The 12784-nt window shown below is 36.9% G+C and overlaps 1 protein-coding gene across 1 annotated transcript in view; it reads left to right on the top strand.

Annotated features, from left to right (window-relative positions):
• Positions 1–12784, top strand: part of UFL1 (UFM1 specific ligase 1) — a 51832-nt gene that overhangs the window by 21426 nt on the left and 17622 nt on the right. The window contains exons 7-8 of the mRNA XM_082856035.1: positions 9862–9920; positions 11999–12145. Coding sequence (XP_082712161.1) covers positions 9862–9920; positions 11999–12145 — 206 coding nt within the window. The remainder of the gene's footprint in view (positions 1–9861; positions 9921–11998; positions 12146–12784) is intronic.

The following is a 12784-nucleotide window of genomic DNA, read 5'->3' as shown; positions in this document are numbered from 1 at the left end:
AGTATTAATTCATATTTAGACAACTGTTTCTGCTCTCCCAGGTTTGTCATAGGGAAAATTTATAACATTTCAAATAATCAACAAGAGAGAATCAAGTAGTTAGAATAACTTAAAAGTCTTTTAGTTATATGTGTAAGAATAAAAACACAGACTAAACCTAAACCAGAGAACTGGTATAATTGGCTTAAAATGAATAGGGATGAAAAAATTGGAGTCAGAAAAAGTCTAGACCTTTTTTTCAATAGTTTTCTTTACTTAAAATAAATTGTAATTATTATAAAAGAAAAGCATTCACAGGGATCTATCCAAAAGAAATGAAAACATATCTCTGCACAAAGGCATGAAACAAATCTTCATAGCAGCATTATTCATAATAGCCCCAAACTGGAAATAATCCAGGTGTCCATCAACTGACAAATGGATACAAACAACAAAATATGGTATATCCATACACCAGTATGCTATTCAGCAACAAAAAGGAGTGAATACTGATCTGTGCTTTATTATGCATGAACCTCAAAGACATGCTAAGTAAAAGAAGCTGGACACAAGAGACCACATACTGATTCCATTTATAAGAAATCTCTAGAAAAGCACACTTGTAGAGGCAGAAAGCAGATCAGTGGTTCCCTAGGTCTACAGGTGGCAACAGGAATTAACTGCAAATATCTGGGAAGGAACTTTTTGGGTGATGGAAACCTTCTAAAACTGGATTGTGGTGTTGGTTGCTCAGTTCTGTTAATTTATTGAGATTGTTGAATTGTATACTTAGAATTGGTTAGATTTATATGTAAATTTTGTATATCTCATTAAAGCTGTTCAAAAAAAAAAAGAAATGGGGCTTCCCTGGTGGCACAGTGGTTGAGAGTCCGCCTGCCAATGCAGGGGACACGGGTTTGTGCCCTGGTCCAGGAAGATCCCACATGCCATGGAGCGGCTGGGCCCATGAGCCATGGCCACTGAGCCTGCGTGTCCAGAGCCTGTGCTCCGCAACAGGAGAGGCCACAACAGTGAGAGGCCTGCATACTGCAAAAACAAAACAAACAAACAAAGAAATGTATAATCATTATAGAAAAGACTGATAAGCAAAAGAGAAATTAAAGTGGATTTCTCCCAGTCATACACCCTAACTGGAATACAGCATTCAGTTTCCTTTCAGTATGTTCGTGATCTCATTTTTCTTCAGAAATGGAATCATATAACATTCAGTGACTTCCCAGGTGAGGGGAGCCTCACAGACAGAAAAAATAGAATGAACAAGAAATTAACATACAATAAAGGGCAAGACAGATAGTCAAGAGTCACCAAATTTGAGGTGAAATTTTGGTGGGAAAGCAAATTGATCACAGAATGGGAAGACAGATCAATTACCTGGTATTTCAATAGCATAATTCTGCTTAAGGATGTAAAATTTGGTACAGTTTTTTTTTTTTTTAGTTGATTTACAGTGTTGTGGTGGTTTCTGGTGTTCAGCAAGCAATTCAGTTATACATATATATGTGTATATATATTTTTCTTCATGTTCTTTTCCATTATACTTTATTACAGGATACTGAATATAGTTCCCTGTACTATACAGTAGGACCTTCTTGTTTATCTGTTTTATATATAGTAGTTTGTATCTGCTAATCCCAAACTTCTGATTTATCCCTCCCCCACCCCTTTTCCCCTTTGATAACCATAAGTTTTCTATGTCTGAGTCTTTCTGTTTTGTAAATAAGATCATTTGTATCATAGTTTAGATTCCATATGTAAGTGATGTCATATGGCATTTGTCTTTCTCTGACTTCACGTTGTATGATAATCTCTAGGTCCATCCATGTTGCTGCAAATGGCAACATTTGATTCTTTTTTATGGCTGAGTAATATTCTATTGTGTGTGTGTGTGTATATATATATATCACATCTTCTTTATCCATTCATCTGTTGATGGACACTTAGATTGCTTTCACATCTTGGCTATTATTAATAGTGCTGCTATGAACATTGGGGTGTGTGTATCTTTTAAAATTAGAGTTTTTGTCTTTTCTGGATATATGCCCAGGAGTGAGATTGCTGGATCAAAAGGTAGCTCTATTTTTAGTTTTTTAAGGAACCTCCATACTGTTTTCCACAGTGGCTGCACCAGTTTACATTCCCACCAACAGTGTAGGAGGGTTCCCTTTTCTCCACACCCTTTCCAGCATTTATTATTTGTAGACTTTTTGATGATGGCTATTCTGACCCATGTGAGGTGATACCTCATTGTAGTTTTGATTTGCATTTCTCTAATAATTAGTGATGTTGACCATCTTTTCGTGTGCCTATTGGCCATCTTTATGTCGTCTTTGGAGAAATGTCTATTTAGGTCTTCTGTCCATTTTTGATTGGGTTGTTTGGTGTTTTTTGTTTTTTTTTTAAATTGAGCTATATAAACTGTATATTTTGGAAATAACTCCTTGTTGGTCACATTGCTTGCAGACATTTTCTCCCAGTACGTAGGTTGTCTTTTCATTTTGTTTATGGTTTCCTTTGCTGTGCCAAAGCTTATCAGTTTGATTTGGTCCCATTTGGTTATTTTTGCTTTTATTTCTGTTACCTTGGGAGGCTGATCTAAGAAAACATTGCTACAATTTATGTCAGATAATGTTTTGCCAATGTTCTCTTCTAGGTGTTTTATGGTGTCATGTCTTATATTTAAGTCTTTAAGCCATTTTTGAGTTTATTTTTTGTATGGTATGAGGGAGTGTTCTACCTTCATTGATCTACATGTGGCTGCCCAGCTTTCCCAGCCCACTTGCTGAAGAGACTGTCTTTTCCCCATTGTATATTCTTGCCTCCTTTGTTGAAGATTAATTGACCATAGGGGTGTGTGGGTTTATTTCTGGGCTCTCTTTGTCTTCTGTTACTGTTGTTTTTGGCCATGTGGCTTGCGGGATCTTAGTTCCCTGACCGAGGATTGAACCTGTGCCCTTGTCAGTGAAAGCACAGAGTCCTAACCACTGGACCACCAGGGAATTCCCTGGGCTGTCTTTTCTGTTGTATTGATCCATGTGTCTGTTTTTGTGCCAATACCATGCTGTTTTGATTACTGTAGCTTTGTAGTATTGTCTGAAGTCAAGGAGGGTTATGCTTCCTGCTTTGTTCTTTTTCCTCAGGATCGCTTTGGCAATTCTAGGTCTTTTGTAGTTCCATATAAATTTTAGGATTATTTGTTCTAGTTTTGTGGAAAATGTCATGGGTAATTTGATAGGGATTCCATTAAATCTGTAGATTGCTTTGGGTAGTATTAATATTTTAACAATATTAATTCTTCCAATCCAAAAGCATGAGATATCTTTCCATTTCTTTGAATCATCTTCAGTTTCCTTTGTTAATGGTTTGTAGTTCTTAGCATATAAGTCTCTCACCTCCTTGATGAGGTTTATTCCTAAGTATATCTTTTTTTGATGCAGTTTTTAAAGGGAATTTTTTTTTACTTTGCCTTTCTGATATTTCATTGTTAGTATAAAGAAATGCAACAGATTTCTGTATGATAATCTTGTATCCTGCTACCTTGCTGAATTCATTTATCAGTTCTAGTTTTTGTGTGGCGTCTTTAGGATTTTCCGTATATGGTATTATGTCATCTGCTTATAATGATAATTTTACCTTTTCCCTTCCAATTTGTGTACCTTTTATTGCTTTTTATTGTCTGATTGCTGTGGCTAGGACTTCTGATACTGTGTTGAACAGAAGTGGTGACAGTGGGCATCCTTGTAGTAAATTTCAGCGGGAATGCGTTCAGCTTTTCACCGTTGAGTATTATGTTGGCTGTGGGTTTGTCATAAATAGCTTTTATTATGTTGAGATATGTTCCCTCTGTACCCACTTTGGTAAGAGTTGTTATCATGAGTGGATGTTGAATTTTGTCAAATGCTTTTTCTGCAGCTATCGAGATGATCATGTGGTTTTTGTCTGTTCTTTTGTTTATGTAGTGTATCCCATTGATTTGCTATGTTGAACTATCCTTGTGAACTTGGGATGAATCCCAATTGGTCATGGTGTATGATCTTTTTTATGTGTTATCGGATTCGGTTTGCTAATGTTTTGTTGAGATTTTCTGCATCTACATTTGTCAGAGACACTGGTAATTTTCTTTTTTGGTGGTATTTTTGTTTGGTTTTGGTATCGGGATGATGGTGACTTCATAGAATGTCTTTGGGAGTGTTCCCTCCTCTTCAGTCTTTTGGAAGAGTTTGAAAAGGATCGGTATAAATTCTTTGTATGGTTGGTAGAATTAATTCCCCAGTGTAGCAATCCCGTCCTGGACTTCTATTTGCAGGGAGTTTTTTTAATTACAGATTCTGTTTCACTTCTAGTGATCATTCTGTTCAAATTAGTTTGTTTCTTAATTCAGTTTTGGAGGACTGTATGTTTCTAGAAACTTGTCCATTTCTTCTGGGTTGTCCAGTTTGATGGCATATAATTGTTCATAGTATTCTCTTATGGTTTTTGTATTTCTGTGGTATCAGTTGTTATCTCTCCTCTTTCATTTCTTATTTTATTTAGTTCTCTCTTTTCTTCTTGGTGAGCCTCGCCAGAGGTCTGTAGGTTTTGTTTACCCTTTGAAAGAACCAGCTCTTGATTTTATTGATTTCTTTTTTTTTAATTGCAGTATAGATTTACAGTGGTGTGTTTCAGGTATACAGCAAAGTGATTCAGTTACATGTATGTATATGTATATGTGTGTATATATATATTGTTTTTCAGATTCTTTTCCGTTATAGATTATTACAAAATATTGAGTATAGTTCCCTGTGGTATACAGTATGTCCTTGTTGTTTATCTATTGATATTTTATGTATAGTAGTATGTATATGTTAATTCCAAGTTCCTCATTTATCCCTCCCTCCTACCTTTCCGCTTTGGTGACTATAAGTTTGTTTTCTATGCCTGTGGGTCTATTTCTGTTTTGTAAATAAGTTTATTTGTATCTTTTTTTTTTTTTTAGATTCCACATATAAGCAATATCGTATGATATTTGTCTTTTTTGGCTTATTTCACTTAGTATGATAATCTCTAGTTCCATCCATGTTGCTGCAAATGGCATTATTTCATTTTTCTTATGGCTGAGTAATATCCCATTGCGTGTGTGTGGGTGTGTATGTATATCTGTCACATCTTCTTTATCCATTCATCTATCAATGGACATTTAGGTGGCTTCCATATCTTGTGTATTGTAAATAGTGCTGCAATGAACATTGGGATGCATGTATCTTTTTGAATTATAGGTATGTCCAGTTATATGCCCAGGAGTGGGATTACAGGATCATATGGTAGCTCTAGTTTTAGTTTTTTTAAGGAACCTCCATATTGTTCTCCATAGTGCCTGTACAGATTTACATTCTCACCAACAGTGTAGGAGGGTTCCTTTTTCTCCATACCCTCTTCAGCATTGTTGGTAGACGTTTTTGATGATGGTCATTCTGACTGGTGTCAGGTGATACCTCATGGTAATTTTGATTTGCATTTTTCTAATAATTGGCATTGTTGAGGGTTTTTTTCATCTGTATTGGCCATCTGTATGTCTTTGGAGAAGTATCTGTTTAGATCTTCTACCTGCTTTTTGATTGGGTTGTTTGTTTCTATTTTTTTAAATCTCTTTTATTTATTCCCTCTCTGACCTTCATTATTTCCTTTCTTTTTCTGACTTTATGTTTTGTTTTTTTCTTTTAATTCTTTTAGGTGGTAGGTTAGGTTGTTTATTTGAGATTTTTCTTATTTTTTGAGGAAGGCCTGTATTGCTGTGAACTTCCCTCTAAGGACTGCTTTTGCTGCATGCCATAGATTTTGTATGGTTGTGTTTTCATTGTCAGTTGTCTCAAGGTATTTTTAAATTTCCTCTTTGATTTCATCTTGACCCATTGTTTTTTTAGTAGCAGTTGTTTAGTCTCCATGTAATCGTTTTTTTTCTTGTTTTTCTTTCTGTGGTTGATTTCTAGTTTCATGCTGTTGTGGTCAGAAAAGATACTTGAAATAATTTCTATCCTCTTCAATTTGTTGAGGTGTGTTTTGTGTCCTTGTATGTGGTCAGTCCTAGAGAATGTTCCATGTGCCCTTGAAAACAGTGTGTATTCTGGTTTTATTGGATGTAATGCCCTGAAAATATCAATTAAGTCTAACTATTCTAATGTGTCATTTAGGATCTCTGTTGCATTATTGATTTTCTGTCTGGAAGATCTATCCATTGATGTGAGTCTGGTGTTAAAGTCTCCTACTATTAGTATTTGTTTTATGTATTCAGATGCTCCTATATTGGGTGCATATATGTTAAAGAGTATAATATTGGGCTTCCTTAGTGGCGCAGTGGTTGAGAGTCCGCCTGCCGATGCAGGGGACACAGGTTCGTGCCCCGGTCCGGGAAGATCCCACATGCCGCGGAGCGGCTGGGCCCGTGAGCCATGGCCTCTGAGCCTGCGCGTCCAGAGCCTGTGCTCCGCAATGGGAGAGGCCACAACAGTGAGAGGCCCGCGTACCGCAAAAAAAAAAAAAAAAGAGTATAATATCTTCTCCTTGTATTGATCCTTTTATCATTATTCAGTGCCCTTGTTTATCTTTTTTTATGGTCTTTGCTTCAAAGTCTGTTTTCTCTGATATGAGTATTGCTACCCCCACCTTCTTGTCACTTCCATTTGCATGATACATCTTTTTCTATCCCTTCACTTTCAATCTATGTGTGTCATTTGCCCTAAAGTGGGTCTTTTGTAGACAGCATGTTGTAGGCTCTTGTTTTTTTATCCAATCTGCCACTCTTTGACTTTTGATTGGAGCATTTAGTCTATTGACATTTAAGGTAATTATTGATAGATATGTATTTGTTGCCATTTTAAACCTTGTTTTCCAGCTGATTTTGTATTTATTTGTTCCCTTCTTTTTCTTTTTGTCTTCCTATTGTGGTTTGATGGTTTTCTTTTGTATTATGCTTTTGTTCTCTTCTTTTTGTTTTTTGTGAATCTATTGTATGTTTTTGATTTGTGATTACGCTGTTTTTCAAGTATGTTAACCCATTCCTGTATCTACTTGCTACAAACTGGTAGTCATATAGGCTCAAACACATTCTAAAAAAAAAAAATCTGTATTTTCTTACTTTTCTCCCCCGTATTTTTTGATTTCGATGTCCTCTTTTGCACCTTCATGTTTATCCTTTTGCTGTTCATTGTAGTTAATATCGCTTTCACAATAATTTTTTAAAAATCTGTGTACTGGCTTATTTAAGTGATTTACTTTCCAGTTGTGATATTCTTTTTCTTTCCTACAGATTCTTGCTTCTTTTCTATTGAGAGAAGACCTTTCAATATTTCTTTTAGGATAGATTTAGTATTGCTATATTCTTTCAGTTTTTGCTTGTCGGAGACATTCTTTCTGTCTCCTAAATGATAATCTTGCTAGGTAGAGTTTCCTAAGTTGTAGGTTTTTCCCTTTCAGGACATCGAATATATCTTGTCACTCCCTTCTGGCCTGAAACGTTTTTGTAGAGAAATCAGCTGATAGGCTTAAGTAGGTTCCCTTTGTAACTAATTCTTTTGTTTTCTCTTGCTGCCTAGAAACCTCTCTTTATCTTTTAACTTTTGTCATTTTAATTATAATATGTCCTGTTGTGGGTTTGTTTGGGTTCATCCTTTTGGGACCTTCTCTGCTTCCCATACCTGGATATCTGTTTCCTTCCTTAGGTTTGGGAAGTTTTCAGCCATAATGTCTTCCAGTACATTTTCGATCCCCTTTTCTCTTTCTTCTCCTTCTGGGATCCCTATGATGTGTAGATTGGCACACTTTATATTATCCCATAGGTCTTATATATTGCTTTCATTTTTTTCATTTGTCTTTCTGTCTGCTGTTCTTATTGGGTAATTTCCATTATTCTTTCTTCCTGATCATTTATTCATCTGCATCATTCAGTTTGCTATTTATTGCCTTTAGCTCAGCTTTCATCTCAGCAAATGAGTTTTCTGATTTTTCTTGGTTTCTCTTTATAGTTAGTAACTAGTTCCTTGTTACAGTGATCTGCATTTCTATTGATAGCCTTTCTTAATTCCTTCAGTAGTTTTATTACCTCCTTTTTGAACTCAGGGTCTAGTAGACTGGAGAGGTGTTTCATTTTTTGTTCTTTCAGGGGAGTTCTCTTGATCTTTCATTGCATTTGGCTCCTCTGCTTCATTTTACTTATATTTCTCTTACTGTAAGAGTTTAGGAGAAACAGTTATCTACTGTGGTCTTGGAGGGCTGTTTTTATGTCGGAGCATCCCCGTGTACCCTGCATGAATCTAATATTTTTGGTGTGAGAGCTGTTTTTAGTGTGGGGCCCTGCCACGTCTTTTCTCAGTATGTGCTGGCCATTATCCCATTGATGGGGGTGTGACTGGTGTTGTGGTGACCAGAGCCTGCATTGGATATTGAGCAGGGCATCCTCTTTGCTCTGTGGTTGTCACAGCCCTGTTGGGGACAGGGTCTGCTCACCAGTTGTTGGAGTAGAAGCCCCCAGATACATTTCTAAGCTACTGCAGTGTGAGATAGGCAAGACTGGAGTGCTCCCACTGGGAGAAAAGCCACTGCCTGTTCCTCTACAGGAGCTGTTTGCCGGGAGGGCATCTGTGATGTTGCCTGTCACTTGTGCAGTCTCACAAAGTATGCTTTTGTTGGCACTGCCCTGGCCCCTCCTCAATCATGGGAATGCAGGCAGTCGACCTGTGTGACCCTCGGGTGCTGTGCTCACAAAACCAGCAGCGCAGATCCACTGAAGTCAGGCACCTGAACTGTCATGGTCGCACACCTGGACCTGCCTGGGAGCTACAGAATCAGCCCAGACCCCAGCTCCACCTCCACGTATGCATGCCCACAAAGCTTGCAGCTGCTAATGCCAGACTTGCCCCAGCCACAGGATCGCCAGTAATCTGCTTGGATGTCCCACAGGTGCTGAGCTTACAAAGCCACCAGCAGCGGCATAAATCCACAGATTGATCAGCTGCTGGGACACAGCTCAGATTTCAGCCCCACCTCCAAGTGTGGGCAGCACTCCCGGGCTTGCATGCTCCCAGAGATCATAGAGGCAGAGCCACACCTGCTGTGAGCACGCAGAGATTGAGGCTGCTCTGTCGGGGCCTTGCCCCTCCCTTTGCTTGAGGGTCACCCCATTAACAGTGGGGCTTCTATGGCAGACCCAGGCTCAGTCCTGTGTACACCTCCTGTTGCAGCCCAAAGCATACTCCACCCCCTTCAGGCTGTCTCTGCACAGCGAATCCCAGTCCTCTCCCCAGGTCTGTCCCCTGAAGCCCAAGTTTCAGCACCTAGCCCCCATGCCCACTAGCAGACATGCGTCTGGCTGGGGAGTACAGCAAGGTGGTCAGGACCATCTGTGCCAGCCTCTGTTCTGCCTGTGGCAGGCTGGTTGCTGCATTCTCCTCTGAGCCTCTGAAGCTGTCTTGCTGGCCTGGCTGATGTTCCAGTCAGTGAAGGGAGTTCCCAGTGTGAGGGAACCTTCCCTCTTTCACAGGTACCTCCCAGGGACGTAGATCCTGTCCCAATTCCTTTTTTTTTTTTCCTACCCAGTTAAATGGTGATCTTTCTTGCAACTTTGGTTGTATGAGATTTGCCAACATTCAGTAGATATCCTGTGAGAATTATTTCACATGTAGATGTATTTTTGATACATTTATGGGAGGAGGTGAGCTCCACGTCCTTCTATCCCGCCGTCTTGATCTGTGGTGCAATTTTTGCCTTCATTTTTTTCTTCTAAATTAATTTGTTTTTCATAAACTAATCATCCTAGTTTTTTTTAAATTCATAAGTATGTGTAACTCTATGATGAGTAAAATGTTTTTTTAATTTTTTTTCCTTTCCATAAAGGCCTACAGCAGTGAATTCTTTGATTTCAAAATATGGATTTCAGGAGCAGCTTCTTTACTGTGAGTTTGCTTTAAAATATATATCACTTAATTAGCTGTTGAATAGACTAAATGTAAAACTTAACTAATCTTAATGTTTTTGCCTCTTTTAATCTTAAAACTATGTAACTAAAATATTTCTAGGGGGCTTCCCTGGTGGTACAGTGGTTGAGAATCTGCCTGCCAATGCAGGGGACACGGGTTCGATCCCTGGTCTGGGAAGATCCCACGTGCCACAGAGCAACTGAGCCCCGTGCCCTAAAACTACTGAGCTTGTGCTCTAGAGCCTGCAAGCCACAACTACTGAGCCCGTGTGTTGCAACTACTGAAGCCCGCGTGCCTAGGGCCTGGGCTCTGCAACAAGAGAAGCCACTGCAATGAGAAAGAAGCCGGCACACCACAATGAAGAACAGCCCCCACTCGTGGCAACTAGAGAAACCCCGCGTGCAGCAACAAAGACCCGACACAGCCAAAAATAATTAAATAAATTTATTAAAAAATATATATTTCTGGTTGGGAAGTTTCTCTATACCAATTTTCATATACGTGTCTTGTTATACCCACCAAACATTTAGTGTTGGGTACCTCAAGGGGAGTGGAATAAAAAATAATTGTGTATGTATAAAATACTGTTATGCATACGCATATAGAGATTTAAAATTTTGGGATTAAGAATAATTTTTACTTTGTTTCTTACAGATTTTTACTACATTTTCTTATGAAAGTAGTGTTTGGCTAAAAAAATTTTTACAAAAGGCTTATAGACATTAAAAATAAATTCTTAGCATTCAAACAGTACAGTAATAGCTTCAAAATAATTTTGGTCCATTGACTATTTTGTGTTTTTGTGAAACTCTTATGAGATTTCGAAGGTTTTTTTTAAAGCTTGGCTGGAGTAATTTTTAAAAGCAGCGACAATCTTTCAACTCAGGTATCTGCAAATATAAAATTAAAATGAATAATGGAAAAGAAATTTAAATACAGAACCAAAAATTAATTTTTGTTCACTATATTTTTCAGAATATGGAGTTCAATTTAAATTTTTAAAGACAAATTTAAAATTAAAATGTGACGTATTTCTGAATTTCCATAATCGGAGTTGGTGAAATTTCATTATAATGTAAAGTTCTTCAAGTAATAACTGATAAATTGATAACTTTGTCTGAATTTAGCTTGGGTTTGTGTTGTACAATCACACAAAATTTAAAATTATGTGCTGCAGTCAATTGTGAAATCTAGACCTTTCTGATGTACTCTAATTTACTTAGCATTGGAATTCTGAAATTCATATGTAAACTAATTTTTATTTCTGTTAAAAGCTAACTTTCCTGAATCATTCTTTGTGCCAGACATCTTTTGACTGTTCTTGTTGGTTCACTTAGGAATAACTCCTTTCTATCTGCTTTGTCTCTTTTTAGGGGATTTTGATATTTAAAACAACAAAGTGTGTAGTCGAATGTTATGGTTTAAATAAAAATCATAAATTTGGTATTAATGGCAGGCACTAGTAGGTGGCAGAGTTGAGGTTTGGACTTAGGCTATCTGGGTCCGTATCCATCCTCTTAACCATGGCATTATATTTCTGTTATGGGTAGGATTAAAATGTGTTCCTTCAATTTAAACAGTGGAAAAGTAATTAATTTATACAGATTTTCATGGCTTTATTTCACACTGTTGATTCTAATAGGATGCAGGTGTCTTGATTTTTCTAAATATGAGGAAATTGAACTTGGTAACACTAGTGATTGTGTATTATCTATTCTCAGAATGTGTAATTGTCTACTTTTAATCATGAGATAAATATTGGCTTTTTTTTCCCAAAATTAGACTAAAAAATTCAACATTAATATTAATTAGTTTGTATTACAGTTCAGCATCTTTAGCTAGTTACCAAAATTTCCTGAATTTGTGACCTGAGTATTCTCATAAATGGCAGGAAAGTTTTGTCTAAAATATAATGTCTTTATTTAGTATGAAATTTAAATTTTAAATTGCTTTTTTAAAGGGTAAGAATAACTAAATTGTGAAATTTTAGTGTTTTACTTTTTGAGATTTTTACCTGCTCTGATTTTTTTCTGTTTGTTTGCTTTTCTTTTAAGCTGTTCTTGAGGAACTTGTTAATAGTGGACGCTTACGAGGCACTGTGGTTGGTGGGAGACAGGATAAAGCAGTGTTTGTCCCTGACATTTACTCCAGAACACAAAATACTTGGGTGGATTCTTTTCTCAGGCAGAATGGCTATCTGGGTAACTTTTTTTCTTTTTAACTAAAAATCATTTCTAATATTAAACACATTCTTAGAAAGATTGTACTAGCCCTGGGAGTACACATGTACTTTACTGTTGGCCAGCAGACATAATGGTTCTTTTTGAGTATAAAAGTAGTCATCACACTGTAGGTTTTTGTGGGTCATGTTAACTGAGTTTAATTCCATAGTTATTGAACAGTTGTAATGTAGAAAGGCCAGAAGCCGGTATTGATTGTTACCAGCCTTCTAGTAATGTGATACTATATGTGATACTTCAGGTTCTTTTTAATTCATAAAAAGTAATTATATTTATTATATCTTGTAACTTATGAAGTTGCTTGGTTTTTTAGTTACATAATCTTAGAAATATTTTATTGCTGTCAGTTTTACAGTGTTCATTTTTATTAGTTATCCAGTACTTCAGAAACATAGAAGTTACTCTAAATTTTGTTTCTGAGGTTCCATCATTTGGATAAAGTAGACTAATTGAATTTAATCATTAAAACAAGTAGCATATATATATAAAACTCAGTTTGATCAATTTCATAACCCAAGTCAAACTATGTAAGGGATCAGTTACCTATAAATAAGTCATTAGTGTTCAGTTTAAATGTGTGCTAGAATGAATACTGGCTTG

Source organism: Leucopleurus acutus (assembly GCF_964270905.1).
Source record: "Leucopleurus acutus genome assembly, chromosome: 15".
Lineage (NCBI taxonomy): Eukaryota > Metazoa > Chordata > Mammalia > Artiodactyla > Delphinidae > Leucopleurus > Leucopleurus acutus.
This window is presented reverse-complemented; position numbering and strand designations above follow the sequence as displayed.